Source organism: Mastigoproctus giganteus, chromosome 7 (genome assembly GCF_048544385.1).
Source record: "Mastigoproctus giganteus isolate SK-2022 chromosome 7, ASM4854438v1, whole genome shotgun sequence".
Taxonomy (NCBI): Eukaryota; Metazoa; Arthropoda; class Arachnida; order Uropygi; family Thelyphonidae; genus Mastigoproctus; species Mastigoproctus giganteus.
In genome coordinates, this window is record NC_143581.1 from 226,101,737 (window position 1) to 226,119,681 (window position 17,945).

The window sequence follows — 17,945 nt, forward strand, 5'->3', positions numbered from 1 at the left end:
GGCATTAAAGGAGAGATTTTTATCAAAAACAACTCCAAGGTCTTTGTGAGCGTAAACATTTGGGATTGGGACATCTGCAATTTTTATTTCTATATGGTTGGGTTGTTTCTGAAGGGAATAAGTAATTTGAGCAGATTTGCTTGCATTTATATTCAGATTGAGATCTTTCAGGTACTCGATGATTTCACAAATCTGTGAATTCGCATCACTGATAACTTTGTATGAGTTTGATCGTGGATGAAATTTGTTCAAACTAATCATGCAACAATTGGATCTATTTCTTTCACTGTTTGTCATACTTTACAATGCTATTAGCAAAGATAGGATGCACTGGAATACATTTATCTCTACTGTATATGTAGTGAATGTCAGGTGAAAAGAGCATCAATCCACTTCCTGTGGATCATGAAAGGTTCTCCTGCTACAGGTTATCACAGTCTTCATAAACATACTGCAGGATGACTGCTCTATTACAGACAAGGGATGCAGGGTGTCTTCTTGTTTTTACATTGCAAAGTAGAATCCTGGGTCTACCAGAAGACCAAAACACTTCATATATAATGATATTATCTATGATGTTAATATAATGATATTATAGATTGTGTATATCCTATAAATGGTTTTTGAGATGCTTGGAGAGTAGGATTGTGATCTTAACAGTGGGCTGGTATTAATACTGGTGTGAGATGCACGGATAGTAGGATGGTGATCTTATATGGATTAACAGAGAGCAGCAAAGTGGATGGGAAATTGTTCAAGTTAAACATAAGAAAGGCACCTGGGATGGATGGAATCTATCCAGTTATATTAAAAGGAAGCAGCAAAAGAAGTAAACAGGCCCATAGCCATGATTATGAGGGAATCCTTTGACTCAGTGGAGGGCCCCATGGATTGGAGATGCAGAAATGTACCCCAGTTCACAAAGGTAGATTGATAGGTGACATGAGTAATTACAGGCTTGTTAGTTTAACTTCTGTTCTGGGGAAAATAATGGAGTCACTGGATAAAGAAACATTGCAGGATCATCTAGACAAGACTGCAGTAATAGTTAAGAAGCAGCATGGGTTTGTTAAAGGGAGTTCTTGTCTGACCAATTTGATTGGATACTATGATGTGGTCACAAAGGAACTGTATGCAAAAAATAATTTTGATATATTTTTGGATTTCAAGAAAGCTTTTGATTCTGTTGCACATGGATGACTGCTGTACAAATTGGAGTGGTATGGCATTAAGGGCAAGTTGCTACAATGGAAAAAGGGATGGCTTTGTGGGAGAAGACAGAGAGTGGTAATCAATGGACACTGCTCTTTGTGGGCTAATGTTTTTAGTGGTGTCCCCTAGCAGTCTGTGTTGGGCCCATTGCTATTTTCTGTATTTATCAATGATATTGATAAAGATATATCAGGCTTGTTTATTTCTCGAAACAAGAAGTCTGATGGTGCTAGATCAGAAGAATAGGTGCTCCAGTAGTTCAAAGCAGCAATAGACAACAAAGTTGGTGGTGGCAACAGCTGTGTGGGCTGGTGCATTTTCTGACAGAAGACAGACACTTTTGGTTAACATTCTATGCCTTTTTACCTTCAAAGCATCACGTAACTTTTTCAAAAGATTTCTGTATCATTCTCTGGTAAATGTGGAACAACGAGGTAGGTAATCTGTCAGGATGACTCCTTTTCTGTCCCAAAACATGGATAACATCACCTTCTTCGCAGATGGAGTGGTCTTTGCCTTTTGGGAAGTGGGGAGGATGTGTGCTTCCACTGCTTTGACGTCTTTAGTATCCGGATCATATTGGTACACCCAGCATTCATTTGTCACCAACTAATCAAAAAAAGTTCTCAACATCCTCATTACACAAATCTAACACTTGGTGAGAATACTGCCTTCGACATTGCTTCTGCAAAGGCATCAGCAATCTTGGAACCCACTGTGTGGAGACCTTAGACGTGCAGATGGTCATGTAAAATGCTGTGGGCAGACTCATAACTAATTCCCACTGCATTTGTGATTAAATGAATTGTCACACGTCGTCACTCAGCACCAGCTGCTCAACCTTTGCAAAACCATCTCACTGTCTGTGGATGTTGATGGCCTTCCTTCTCTTGGCTCATAAAGACACTTGTACAACCGCACTGGAACTCCCGTTTCCACTTTTTTAGTGTCATAGGATGGACAATTCTGACCATACACAGCTTTTGTTTTTTCATCAATTTTCTGAGCTTTATTTGCCCTGCAAATGCAGGAACTCGATCACTGCTTGAAAAGCCACTTTGTCAACCATAGCATCCTTCCTCAGATTCCAGGCTCCACTTCTGGTGTACGATCTCCTACAGGAATGAAATTTCGCATGTTTTTTATTGAATATGTAGACAACTTATATTAAAAATGGCACCCTCCTACTGATGTTTTATCTAGGTCAGGGTGCGAACTTTTTGATACCCCCCTCGTACATAACTGTTAATTCTGACAAAATATCTTACACACAGGGCTGACAAACAGGTCCTCAGTTTCTGATTTCAAACTAACATCTTTTATAAACTATAAATAAATGTCCCTTTATCAGTAAGTGCAAATATAAGGCAATGTAGTATTCCAACTTACATTCCCTGTATGCCACGAGGACCAGAACGGCTGATAAAATAAAGAAAACAGAAGTGCCAGATAGCTTAAATATTACAATTATTACAAGCAATCATAAATATAGTTTATTTTAAATCATCCTAGGCATTACAAAAGTTATTATTTCTGGAAGTATTTTATTCAGCTCTGCATTAATACAAGGGTATTGTCATATTATTTCAGACACACACTTGCTTTAAGACTGGTACAAAACTGCTTAGCTATTTCTTAGGTCTTGCATGGAATTGCTCTGGCACTCTCATTTCCATGTGCTTACGAAGGTACACATCTGCAAAGTGGCAAACCTCTACACTTCGTGGATGATTATTGGTGGAATAAGTCTTCAGTTCTTACTCTGCATGATGTCTCATTCCTTCTTTCTTCAGCACACTATTTGTTTGATATTTCGTGTTCCAAATACTTTGTTTATTTACTATTATTTTTTATGGTTACCCCAAACATGAAAGTATTAGAACCTAAAAGATATTTCAGTGCAATGTACAGTATGAAGGATGAGAAGAGAGAAAATATATCTTGATACTGAACTTGAATTCTTGTTGTCAATTTTTAGGAAATACATGCACAAGAAAGACTGTTCAAAATAAAAGAAGTAGAAAGATTAGATGAAGAAGAAAAGTTATTTATAGCCACCATTTAAAAAAATTGGTCAATTACTGAGTGCCGTGTGCTCAGGATGAAGGGTTTGTAGTCACGAATGATTGTTAGTGTAGTATCTCAAATAGAGAGCTTTATGGTAACTGAAAAATGTTTCTAGTACCCCAGCTTGGCCTAAAACTGAGAAACTAAAGAAAATGTTGTCTATTTGAGTCTTTCCAGTTGTTGTGAATAACAAGGGTGGGAGAAGCGACTCTTGACTTCTTCCTGGAGAAGCGATTAAAATCTTGGGGGAGAAGTGACTGGCCGTGATGAGGGTGAGGGCCGTGCAAGACTCCATGCAGGTGCCCCACCACTGCCATAACACTGGCTCTCTGAGTACCTCCTTGCTGGGACAACTCCAGCTTTGAAAATTGTTAAAAAATACTTCTTGTTGCAAAATTTATAAATTACCTTTATAGAATTATTAACTAACTATTTAGCAACCTTTTTGTCACCAAAAAGGAGAGTTACTTAGTACAAAGAAGCATGCTATCGAAGTCCAATAAAAAATTGGTTTTTTAATTTTAACACAAAAAGTAAATGATAGATTTCAATTGAAATAGTTTTCTCTTGATAAGCATTGAATAACGCATAGTTAATGTGATTTTTAAATTTTTAGCTCCATTAGTGACGGAAATAGAGGTTGTTGGTTGTTGTTTGATTTTTAGGAGCATTAGCAACTAAGGCCATATTGCTCCAGGGATATACGGTTGTTGTTGTTGTAATTTGGTTTTTAGGAGCATTAGCAACTAAGGCCATATTGCTCCGGGATATGCGGTGGTCAATCCCTGACCTTTCCGCATCCTCCATATTTGGTGGTGACGGGCTCGAACCCCGGTCTAATCAAGAAGCGTGTGCTAACGCACCACTGCTCCTTCCCACCTGGCTACGGAGGCGCCGGGATATACGGTGGTCATTCCCTGACCTTTTTGCATCCTCCATATTTGGTGGTCACGGGCTCGAACCCCGGTCTAATCAGGAAGCGTGTGCTACGCACTGCCGCTCCTGCCCACCTGGCTACAGAGGCGCCTCGGAAATAGAGGGGGGCACACGAAAATTACTCACATTTTCCTGTCTGACACCGCCATTTATAATTTTAAAAATATTTAATTAAAATTATATTTTAAACCTACTCATTGAGCTGTTTCCAAAGGTGTATAATAAGCTATTGGTTGTTGACAGCATTTTGTCCCACCACATTTTACCCACCCCATTTCTCAGACAAATTTTTGTCAACAACAATCAATATGGCATTATGTTGGCCCACATGATGTACAAACCTATGCAAAATTTCAAGTCAATAGGTTGAGTGGTTCCAGAGATACAATGCTGTGGCAGATGGGCGGACAGACATACAGACAGATAACCGAGTGACATTATAAGGGTCCTTCATTAGACTATGTATGGACCCTAAAAATGTATAATCAAAATCATCATCTTTTCACTAAAAACATTTTAGTTTTTTTTTTTTTTCCCCTTCATTGTATAAAAATGGCAATTTCTGCAATAAAATAAATTTTTAGTTAATTTGAAATTACTTTAACATTTTTAAATTTAAGAAAACTTTATTCAGAATACTAACCAGACTTTTTACTATCCATCAGTTTGGCATTATTGTAAAGAAGTAGGTTCTCCTTCATGAAATCATATTCCTCATGAGTACACTCCCTCTGTGTAGAGTCCATACTTGGTTCTGTTGTAGTAGTGGCTCTGAACTCAGGTTGGGGAAGATTGGTCCATGAAGCTGGCATCTCAGTTCTCTTTTCCTGAGATATTGGTTTATGCTTATCTTTGTTATCATAATCTGAAAATTTTTAAGAATGAAAAATTTAACATATATATTTGTAACAGTTAAAATATTTATTTTTGATTTATAAAACTGCGAAAAAACATTTTGTATAAGTTATATCAAATAAAATTATAATAGCTTTTATTCAAAGTTACACTGATACTCTAAAAATCATGAAGGTTAAGAAACACTTTATAACTGAATTTTTAACAAAAGAATCGAAAGTCACTATTTGTTTTTGGAATTGTCACCAACAGCAAATTAGAAATGAGATAATGTAAAATGATATATAAAATCTATTATACAATTGCAACCTTTTGAATAAAGGAAAATGAATCAAAGGGATTCTGAGCTTTAAAAGGAATAATGAAATATGTTCATTTTCCCATTTCATCAAGAGACTTTAAGGAACTATACAAAATATAAAGCTAAATAAACTGATTACCACTGAGTTAAAATTTTTCCTTATTATCATATCAGATAAATTGCCATATTCAAGATATTTGTTATGAATAAAATAAATAATGGCTGATTATTCACACAAATCAATATGTCTTTGGTGCTTAAATATTCTTAATTCACACTTATTTAAGAATTATGAGATTCAGTTTATAGATAAAGATATTACTATTTATGTTTGTTGACCTGGATTACACTGAAACCAGTGATACTAAAAATCTGATTTATAAATACTTTTCATTTCAGAATAACCACTAGGAGCACAAAAGAAAAAGGACAAGTATACTTTGTATACATTAGTAGAGGCATATGATTCAAGAAAGAAAGCATATACAGCAGCAGCCATAACTGTTGTCATTTAATGTCATGCACTGACCATATATTCTGACATGTAAATTGACTCGGCATTTAATTAACCTTTACCTTTTGCCTTGAAAATTCATGTTTAATCATTTTTAATCATGTTTTATTTTTTACGGTGCTGTAGTAGAGTAAAATCGGCATTAAGAACCACTGTCTACTTTTCAATTCAATTATTTCTGCTCTTTCTTTTAAAAGTTTACAATATTACATTTCATTACAATGAACAGTAAGTTGGAAAGAAAGTGGTATGCTTATACAGTATGCCTTTATGTAGAGGGTCACAAAAATAAAATCTATGGGTATCCCTTACCTGGGCGAAATGTGGGTCTACCTAGTAACAGGTAGGTCCACCTTTTGCCCAGATAAGAGCAGTCACATGACGAGGCATTGAGTCCACTAGTTCACGAAAGCATTCCACAGGTATTTCCATCCATGCTTGCTGCACCACTGTCCATAATAAAGGCAAAACTAACAACCTTTGGCCTAGAAGAGGACCCAACATGCACCTGTGGAGGAATTGAGGACTGGGATCACCTCATGCATGAGTGCCCCCTCTACGATGACCTCCGCTGCCAGCTTATCACAAAGCTGACTTATATACCAAAAGGCAAAGAAAACCACTTACTGGATACTAAGGAAGAGTATCAAGCTCTCACCAACTACGCACAGCAGCTTTTCTTGAGGAGAAGACAACTAATTGCAGCAACATGATAACCCTCTACTAAATGAACTCAGGGACCCTGATGGTACTGGAACAAGGCAGCTAAACTTGACCAGCATTACCATCATTGGTGTGAACTACCATACATTCTCCAAAATGTCACCCACCAAAGATAACTACCTTTGAATAGAGACAACCCACAAATTAAGACAATCTAAGAAAGACAAAAGGTTCTTATACTTCTGGACTTGTCTCTCACGGATGTGACCAATAAGACAATCTCCTAGATAAAGACTGACAACGCCACCGGAGTGCCATTAGATGTCAACTGCTTTTCTTGGCCAACTAGCATTCCGAACCAGGTACCCTAACTTGGTTCACTTTAATACCCCCTCCCCCGGTAGGGAGAGGGAGGGGATGGGTTTCTGTCTCCTCCCCCACCCTACTACCCCCTTTTTTCTCCTGGTGGGGCCAGTCCCCACTGACCTTTCTGGGGTTGCCTTCCCTATCATCCCCATATTTCTATCTGTCCCCCCCCCTCTTCCTCAGTCTTCACCCCTACTCTAAATATGTATTTTTTTTTCCTTATTTTTTTTTTAATTTTTTTTATTTATTTATTTTATTTTTATTTATTTATTTTTTTTATTTCATTTTATTTTATTTTTTTATTTTATTTATTTTTTATTTTTATTATTTATTTTATTTTATTTTATTTTTTAATTTTTTAATTTTTTATTTTTATTTATTTTTTTTTTTTATTTTTATTTTTTTTTTTAGGCCCTTGCCACTGAAATCTTAGGAAATTAGGTGGCAGGGCCTGCCAGAGTAATTACTTCTAATGCGATCCCTCTATGCCTGACCTGCCTCCTCGGGGTTAAGTGTGGGCAACGGGGGGTCCCACTAGGGGCCCAACGGCTAAAAGGTCAGAGGAACAACACAACATGACACTACACAACATAAACATGTACCTTACACTTTTTAAAATCTCTGGCCTTCACAGTGTTCTGTGTTTCGCAAACAGAGTACACAACACGGAGATGGGGGAAACCCCTTGGGCCGTTAGACAATGAACACTTTACACTTTGTCCATAATTCCATCACATTCCTGGGTGGAGGATCCAAAGCTCAAATGGATCTTTCCACAGCATCCCAAAGATGCTCCACATGGTTCATATCTGGTAAAAGGGGAAGCCATTCCATGGAGGTAAAATTTGCGGAATGCTCTTCGAACCATGTTCTAGTCACCTGTGGGGAGGCACACTGTCCACAAAGGGATGCAGATGATCTGCAAGGATGGACACGTAACTTGGACTGATCAGAGATGCGTCTAGACATACCAGAGGTCCCAATGTGTGCCAGTTGAACACACCCCAGACCATTACTGATTGTCCATCTGCCTGTACAGTTCCTTGTTGACATGATGGGATGCACAGCTTCGTGCAGTTTCTGCGAGTATGCACCTCCCATCTGCTCGAAATAACTGGAAACTGGACTCATCAGACCAGGAGACCCATCTCCAATCATCCAAGGTCCAGTGCCAATGTTCTTTTACCCAGTTGTGGTTTAGAGTCCTGTGTTGTGGTGTTACCAATCTGATTAGCTACTATAACACAATAACAAAGGAAATAGTTGCAAATAATAATTTTGACATCATATATTTAAATTTCAGTAAAGCTTTTGATACTGTTCCATGTGAAAGACCACTTATAAATTGAAGCAGTGTGACATTAGGGGAGAAAGTTACTGCTTTGGATAAAGGGACGGTTTAATGGCAAAAGACAAAAGGGTAGTTATAAATGAGCACTGCTCTTTGTTGGCTAATGCTATTAATGGAGCGTCCCAGAGTTCAGTGCAGTGCTGTGCCTATTGTTTTCAATATTTATTAATAATATTGATGAAGGCATATCAGGCTTAATGTCTGAGTTTGAGGACAATACAAAAGTTGGCAGGGTGGTTAATGAGTAATCAGGGTGTGCTACTGCAAAAAGACCTGAAAAATTAGGCAGGCAGACAGACAGACAGACAGTCTGAGATGTGGCAATTAAAGTTTGACAAATGCAAGTACTGCATATGGGTTGTAGTAATCCCAGATTATCATACGAACTGTGGAGTACCACACTTAAAGTAGGGGGGGGAGAGAGAGAGAACTAATTGTGCAGTCAGACATGAAGCTCTCCAAGAGTGAAAATGGGCTCCTAGGACAGCTCACAAAATTTTGTCAATGACATATAGGAATTCTGCAAGCAGGGGTATGGAAGTATTATTATTATTATTATTATTAATAGCTATATGGTGCAAGGAAGCCTGAGGCTTATGCTGCACTAGCCAAAAAAAAATTCCCAAGTTACCCTGAGAGAGAGAGAGAGAGAGAGAGAGAGAGAGAGAGAGAGAGAGTTGATTTGATTTGGTTGATGTTGGCGCATCGGCTTCTGTGGCCATATTGAACCTCCCAAGGTTTTTGCAGTACTTTGATCCAAGCCCGAGGCGGGAATCGAACCCGCGACCTTAGGGTTGCCGGGCAGGTACTTTACCCACTCGGCTAGCCCGGTCGGCAGAGAGAGAGAGAGAGAGAAAAGTAGAAGGAAATCACCAAGAAAGAGAAGAATGATGATATCCAGCTCAGGACCCTGGGTGTGCCAAGCCCATACTCACCAGATGTGAGCCCCTGGTTCTGCTGTATAAAGCAATGGTAAAGCCACACCTTGAGCACTGTTTTGAAAGCCTAATTTTAAGAAAGATGTGGATCTCCTGGAATGGGTGCAGAGAAGAGCAACCAGATTAGGGAAAAACACAAAGGGATACTCTTACCTCAAAAGACTTCAGTTCGACAAATTACAGCACTTGCAAGCAGATCTGATTAAGCATTTACATGTTTAAGCATTTAAATGTATTTAGTACACTCAATAATGATGGTATTCTAACTTTTTACCACACAACAAACCCATGGAAATGTAAATAAATTGAAAAAGGTTGGCTACAGGATACAGGTGCAAAAATTTGCTTCAGCCAGAGGGTAATTAACCATTGAATAATCTACCATCTGGTGTTGTGGAAATGGGAAATTTGAATAAAAACAAGGAAGAATTAGAAATATTATTAAAGAAAAAGTGTTTCTTTTGCTATATAAGCTTGTTTCCTTACATTACTTGCCACTACTACTAATAATTTATCTAGTTTTTCTGAAGCAGCATACCTTAGACTCTTGAGCTACTATCTTTAATACCCTTATATGTCTATCAACTTTAAATACCAGCTCTACCTGCCTTAATAACAAGGCAGGTAGAGCTGGTAGTATTTAAATTTAAGAGCTGTTTAAATTTTTAATACTATAGGTAAGTGGCTATTAACATCTAAAACTGTGTAATCTGGTGTTCTAAACATTTGTTTAGAACACCAGATTATCATAAAAATGAAACGCCATTCAATTGTACAATGGCATTAAAAAAATAATCTTTTCTTAAGAACACTGGAACTTTTAATTTTTTTTTTAATTTGGAAATGAAATTAAATCCTGCTGAGTACCTTTTCCACAAATATTCTCTAAATTATTATGCAGTATATTCTGTTTTCGTTTTGATTACCATGAATTATGAAAAATTAAATTTTTATTTGGAACTTAACAAATACCAGGCAAGCAAAGCATCTAACTTGCTTGTACTCAATGCCTATTCTCACAGGGCATCTGTGAAATGCCAGCAAAAACTAACTAATGTTGTCAAACAGCTTTGGTTTCACCAGTTAAACATGAACTGCTCACAAAATCAGCCTTTCAATAGTGGCACCTATGTTTCAATTCAAGGAAGATAAGTGACCTTAAAAATTATAAGTATGAAAAAACATTATTATTATTATTGGATTTGCTATTTATTTTTGTTTGATATTTTTTAACTGAGTTTAACAAATCATAAATAATAGAACATCATTTTCAATTCAATTCATTTAATTTTTACAATTAAAAGAAAAGAAGGTATCTCAGAGATTCCATGTGTCCATTTAGGGCACAAGTAATAGTACGTTAAAAATAATCCAAAAGAAAAATAAAAATAATAAAAAAGTTACATATCAGATATCTTGAGCCTTTTATAATGCTAGTAGGGTTAACTTCAAAATATTATAGTTGATTATATAACCTTATGTTTACCTATCATACTTCGAGTCTAAACTGAACATAAAACAGTTCTTTGATTGAACTACTGAGAAACTGTTTAAAAGAAGAAAAAGAGAACCGAAAAATAATTCACCACGCAAAAAAAACTCTTCAATAAAGCATTGTTTTAATGTATTTTTTTCTTCTGAAATTTGTGGTTATGTCATCTTATTTAGAAACTAAATTTAACTTTACTGAACAAAATCTTTTTTAAATTGAAATTTCTTAAAAAACAATTCATTCTGTAATTTTCTTAGACAACTGTTATAACGAAAAGGCCACAACATTTAAAAGATTTTAAGTGGAAGGCGATGGAATTTGATTAACATTCCAATTTCAAGTTTAAACTTCCATTAAAATGAAAAGAGAGTTAAGACTAATAATCAAGATTACGAAAAGGAAAGAAAAAAAAAGTTCTCTAGCCAGAATTATTCTCCTACTATTTTTATTTCTTGTTACTAAAACAAACAAATGCAACATTTCCACAAAGAAAAGTATTGGTAATTAACTTACAGCAGATTTAACCTAGCCCAAAAGGGACAAACTACACAGTGAAATTAATAAATTCCTAACCTTATTATTTTCCTTTAATCCAATATGAATTACTTCATGCATGCACGCAAACCTTCTGTCAATATTTATTGAATGTTGTTTCACTCTCAAATTTTCCTGATTTAATATGTAAATTCAGTTTGTTATTCATTACATAATCAGGTTAAGTGACATGCAATATGAATCCCTACTTTTTTTATTTAATTTAATCAGAAAAAACTGTGAATGCTGGAATGAAATATGTCATTAAATATTGATTTCAGCTCAATTTCAAAATAAAATTTCAGAACAAGGATAAATCAGAATGTTACTCATTAAATGTGTGTGCAGTTTTCACAGTTGATTTTTTTATAACTTTTTCAGCTCTAAAAGTACTCCATCTCTGTCCACTTAATTGCTAATTCTCAATACCTCTAAGAAAAGTTTCTGCTTTAGTTTCTCTATTAAAAATTCAAGGAGTCATTTAAATAGAATAAAAATGATCAGTTGCAACTACCATCTGCTAAGAGGTTTATATACTTTATGGAATAATTTTTACTAATACATCACTGCAACATAAGTTTCTTAAATTATAATTTGACTAATTTTCTATATTTAGACTTATCAAATTAATTACAGCACATTAGTTGCCCTAAATAAGCTCAAACAGAATACAGAGATGTCAGAAGAAACTCAATAGATACTTAGTTTGTGGCACTGTCATGGGTGATATTCCTCTGGAAATGGCTTGAAGTATTAACAAAAATATATAATAATAAAACAGGCCTACGTGCTCTGGATTCATAATGCGAAAATTTATTTTTATTTTGTTACACAGAGCATTAATAAAACTACAATAAATAAATTAGCTTTCGGCTGGGTGGCTTTGACTCTGGTGGAGATCACCAGAGTCAAAGTAGACCTTACGAGTGTGGCTACCCCATCGACGTCCTTGACAGGTGTGATCTACAAGCACACGACCAACAGCAACGCCAACAGTGACGAGTCATCCACGAGGGCATTCATCCCATACTACCCCAACCTGTCACAGCAGATCGGTAGAATCCTAAGATCGCATGGGATAAAGTGCATCCAACTCCCAGGCAAGAAACTGCGTTCTCTCCTTTCCAACATAAAAGACACCTGTCCCCACCCTTCTACAGAGTGGTTTGGTCTATCGCATCTCTTGCCGTGACTGCACGAGCTGCTACTTTGGAGAGACTGGACGTCGACTCGAGAAACGTCTCTCAGAACATAAAAGGGCGATCCGTTTGGCAGATGTAGAACACTCAGCTATCGCCGAGCATGCCTGGACAACCCACCACGACATCGACCCACACCGCGATGTCGTGGTTGTGGACAGGTCCCACCATTACCTGAGGCGTACCTGGTTGGAATCGCTAAATATAAAATGCTCGGACACCGCTTTGAACAGGAACAGTGGTTGTCAAGTTAACCCCATCACAGAGTCAGTAATTCTATCCATAGACAAACGCTGGCCACATCACCACCATACGTCACAGCCACAAACATCAACAAACAATTAACCACGTGCCTCACGCACCATCCTGGCAGTGCATCTCTATTCCAACTGCCATTCAAATATTTTAATCCAATGAAGGCTGCCACCCAGCCGAAAGCTAATTTATTTATTGTAGTTTTATTAATGCTCTGTGTAACAAAATAAAAATAAATTTTCGCAAAAATATATAATTAAACACTGAGTTCACAGAGGATTTGACGAGAAAGAAAGAAAATTTTGATATAAAATTTTAAAAAGTCAGGATTAACAAAAATTACTACTGTATACACGTTACAGTGAAATTTTTATTTGAACAGTATTCTATTTGTTTTAGTAACTCTTATAATTTTAATGTTTCCGTTGATGATTATGTCCTTGGCAAACGGCACTTATTTGCTTTGGATGGGCAATAGGTGCTCTTTTCTTTTTCTGGCCACATAGGCACAAATTGCTTAGAGAAGCAGTTAGGCACTTGATGAAAGGCATTAAATTTTGTTTGAGTAATCAAAATGCTATTATAATTTTTGCATATACCAAGAGAGTGTGCCTACTCCTTTTGAGAATACTCTTGGGTATTTGTACCTGATCACTTTTCAAAGGTTAAGGGCCCATAAAGTCATTTGCACTATGAAAGGTAAATCCATTGTTGACAGCAGCACAGAAGTGACACTGACAAGGGCAAACTAACTTTCTCTCACTCCATCCACTTACTGCATCCCTGCCCAGCTCCCTGGAATTTTCTGCTGTTTTTGTCAGGCTAATTCTTACTGAAATGCAATTCAAACTGGCTTGCTATAGTTTTGTCAGCTGACGTGCCAAATGAAGTGACATAGCTACTGATGATCCTGTTCATGTTGCTGATAAACTGAATAAATATTTTGCATCTGCATTCACATGTAAAGAAGTTATTAGGGATGGGAACACCAGGCATACATCTAGTTATAACTGGGAGCCAAATGATTTTATAATAACTGAGAGGAAAGTGGAAGTAAAATTGTTGAAACTAAAAGTAAATAAGACACATGAGAATTCTCGATTGGATGGTTAGATTACAAGAGTATCCTTGGACTCATTCATAATGAGGGATTTTGCTAGGATATATAGTTTTGCTAGAAGGGACAAGCATGTGATTATCCCATTGTACAAGGCAATAGTCAGGCCACACCTTGAATACTGTGTATAGGTCTGGAGGCCTCATTTTAAAAAGGATGTAGAGTTGCTAGAATAAGTACAAAGAAGGGCAACAAGATTGGTGAGGGGAACAAAGAGGTGCTCTTACCATTATAGGCTTAAGTTCTGCAAATTGCAGTGCCTGGAGACTAGGCACATGTGAGGTGATCTGATTAAGGACTTGAATGGGTTGAGCAAGCTCAATGCTGATGGAATTCTTCCTCTTGCTCAGATTAAGAACCTGAGGAGGCATAGATTCAAACTGAGGAAGGACAGTTGTAGAACAGATGTGTGGAAATTTGCCTTTAGCCAGCAGATAGTTGACTCCTGGAACAGACTTCCATCTGTCATGAAAGTTGATAGCGTAAATAAATTTAAGGCTGTGCTAGACAAGCATTTGGGGTGAGTAGATGAGTGAAATGGGAGGGTTTTTCTTTTCTTTTTCCTTGCATCGTATGCCTCATCGTATATTATATATATAATTAATATATAAATTAGACAGATGGGTTCAGAAGTAGAAAACTGAAGTTTAACATTAACTAATGCAATTTACTACATATGAATAGCAGTAATCCCAGATTAACATGCCAACTGAGTGATACTGTAATCAGGATAGTGGAGAAAGAAAAAGACCTGAGATAACTGTGCAGTCACACATGAAGTTATCTGAGAGGTTAAAATGAGATGTTAGGGCAGGTCATGGGGTTTCGGTAATGATATACAGGAATTTTGCCAGCAGCGATAAGGAGGTAATTATTCTGCTGTATAAGGTAAACCCAAGTCACATCTTTAGTATTGCCTAGAGGTCTGAAAGACTTATTATAGGAAGTGGATCTGCTGGAACAGGTTCAGAGAAGAACAATGAGATTAGTGAGGGTGACAAAAATATTATTCAGTATAACAAAATCATTTCCTAACCCCTACCAATTTACTGTGTATCTTTATGTAAAAATATTACACTATGACAAATAACACGATATATAGGAGTAACAGGATATATAGGAGTGTGATATTTGTATATCAGTTTTGCACAAGAAAAAATTCATTCCATTATGAAAAAATATAAGAATTATAAAAATCTATAAAAAGAAAATCCTTAAACAATACAATACACACTTTCTGATCTTTGGAATTCAGATTCTGGCAATGATTTATTGCAATTTGGCATCTGGCTATTTATTGGTAGTTAATTGCCTGTCTGAGATTAGTTTCTTTTGATGTGTCTACCTTTCTAAAGTCTTAGATGATCTCTCTACCTTTCAGTCAATGATCTCTCTACCTTTCTAAAGTCTTAGAAAGGTAGAGAGATCATCGACTGGATGATTTTTTGGAAATGGCAGGGGTTGTTTACACAGAGTTACATATTTCACAAAATGTGCTGATAGATGAAGGTCCAGCATTATTGAAATTATGTTTGTATGCAGCTTTGTGTTAATAAGTATGGTTGTTTATATGATATCATCTGAGACTTGCATTTAATATGGTTTTATAAATTTGAAAATGGAAGAGACTGTACTTTCATGTTAATAACTGGGTTTTTTTTTTTGTTTTTTTTAAGCAAAATTAATAAACATTTTGTTTTACTGAAAATAACAAGCACCATTTTTAAATTTTTACTTAAAACATAAAAGTGCATTTATTAAGTAAGTAAGTAACTTCTGCATTGAATTGTCCAATGCAATCCTAGATCCTAATAAAAGAAACTTATATTAGGATCAAGGATTGCATAGGACAATTCAATGCAGAAGTCAAACTCAACAAATCTGGGGCACATTGCTGTGTTAGGCATACAATCACTGAAAAGATTCTGCTCTGTCAAAATATATGAACGCCAAGAACTTAGCACTAAGTGTGGACCTATATCCAACTTAGACAGAAATACCATTATCCACAGTTCAGCCTAAAGTTGCTAATATCTTTTTAAATTATATGGGATCACCCGAACAGGCAGATTCACTATGTATTTAACAATTGAAATAGAAAGATTTCTCAGATTGTTAAGGTATGTTGAAGCCTGTGGGCTTCTCATCAGCCAATATTGGCCTTTATTGACAAACAGTGCTGAACCTATGCAATATAATGATATAGGATTGCAAGAGACAGTTCAATGCAGCCGACCGGGCTAGCCGAGTGGGTAAAGTGCCTGCCTGGTAATCCAAAGGTTGTGGGTTCAAATCCCGCCTTGGGCTTGGATCAAAGTACTGCAAAAACCTTGGGAGGTGCATTATGGCCACAGAAGCTGATGTGCCAACAACTACAAAAAAAAAAAAAAAAAAACTTCAATGCAGAAGTTAAAGTTAAGAAATTTGAGGCACATTTAAATTTGTGCTAGGGCCTGGTCTTACGTACAACTTAGATACAAATAACATTATCCATGGTTATGCCTAAGTTTCTAATATCTTTTTAGACTGCATACAGCATCAAAGTTTTTGTTCCATACAACTTTGGCTGCTCACTTAGACAAAATACATTTTTCACACAGTTCAATGTATATTCAGTAACAAAGACAATTGCTGGCTGCTGAAAAGCTTCAAATTTTTAAATGCATAGCAGATTCTCCAGTTCAAGTGATGCAATACAATTTAAAAAGATATTAGTAACTTGAGCAGAACTGTGGATAATGTTATTTGTTTCTATGTTGGACATAAGACTACACTTCAGCACCGAGTTCTTGGCATCAATCTTTTTTGAGGGAGCAGAATGTTCTCTATCATTGTATACCTAATGCACTCCAATTTGCTGATTTTGACTGTTGCACTGCATTGTCTTCTACAATCTTATATCATTACAGTAATACCCTGACTTACGCGAACTTGGAGTTACGTGGTTCTTGATTTTTTCGATTGGTGTATATCTAAAATTAGCTTACCAGTGATTTGGAAGTCAAATCATAAAGCTTGGGTGACAGCTTCCGTTTTTGAGGACTGGTCTTTTGGTCACCACTTCATACCCGAAGTCGAACGTTATTGCAAGTCTAAACAGATTCCACTTAAAATGATGCTTCTTATTGACAATGCACCCGGTCACCCTCCTACCACCCTAATTAATTTCGACCCATGTGTGAAAGTTGTGTTTTTGCCTCCAAACACAACCAGCTTACTTCAATCAATGGACCAGGGAGTCCATCAAAACATTCAAGGCTTACTACACAAGGCATTCGTTTGCACGTCTGAATGAAGCTATGAGACAAAATAGTGAGATATCTGTTAAAGACTTTTGGAAACAATTCAATGTTTTAGATTCCGTAAGAATCATTTAAGAACCTTGGGATGAAATTCACAAAAAACATTGAATGGTGTCTGGAAGTAACTTTGTCCATTTTTTTTTTCAAAACCGACACGAAAACAACGCCAGAAACTGATCATGTCGCTCATGTGATAGAAAAAGTTGTTAATCTTAACAGGCAATTAGATTTGGAAGTCAATGGTGATGATGTCAACGAGCTGTTGGGTTCACATAGTCAGGAGCTGACAATGAATGAGCTCATAGAGATGCGTTAGCAAAACGTCACTGAAGTATCCGACACTTCAGACCCAGTTCCACCAAAAAAGCACATGACAATTGCAAGCTTGACAGAAGGTCTCAGCTCAATTGAAAAGGGCTTAAAAATTTTAGAAAACGGACTCCAACGAAGAACACGTTATAGCTACAAAGCATGGAATAAAAAAATTATTAGCTTGCTACGAAGAAATTCTGCGTGAAAAAAAGAAGGCGCCGCGTCGTCAGACGAATTTGTTAGATTTTATGAAGCCATCGACATCGAAATAACTTTTTTACGTAACTCATTTATTTTTTTAATACATATTTTGTATTAATATGTATAAAGAACTGCAATTTTATTAAATATTTTTCTTCTAAACTAGTGTTTTTGTTAGTCCTTGGTCCCAATTAAACAAAATATATATGTATTTATATGCAAAGTTGTACCCCGACTTATGCGAATTCGACTTAAGCGATTTTTGTCGGACCCACCTATCGCGTAACTTCGGGGTATTACTGTACATTACAGAGGGTTAGTGCAGCTAGT

At 36.5% G+C, this 17,945-nt stretch overlaps 1 protein-coding gene across 2 annotated transcripts in view; it reads right to left on the bottom strand.

Annotated features, from left to right (window-relative positions):
• LOC150083734 (follistatin-related protein 5-like) overlaps window positions 1–17,945 on the bottom strand; it is a 494,649-nt gene that overhangs the window by 137,408 nt on the left and 339,296 nt on the right. For both annotated transcript variants that reach the window (XM_090378180.1, XM_090378179.1), the window contains exon 5: window positions 4,859–5,080. In XM_090378180.1, the coding sequence (XP_090234306.1) occupies window positions 4,859–5,080 (222 nt within the window). The remainder of the gene's footprint in view (window positions 1–4,858; window positions 5,081–17,945) is intronic.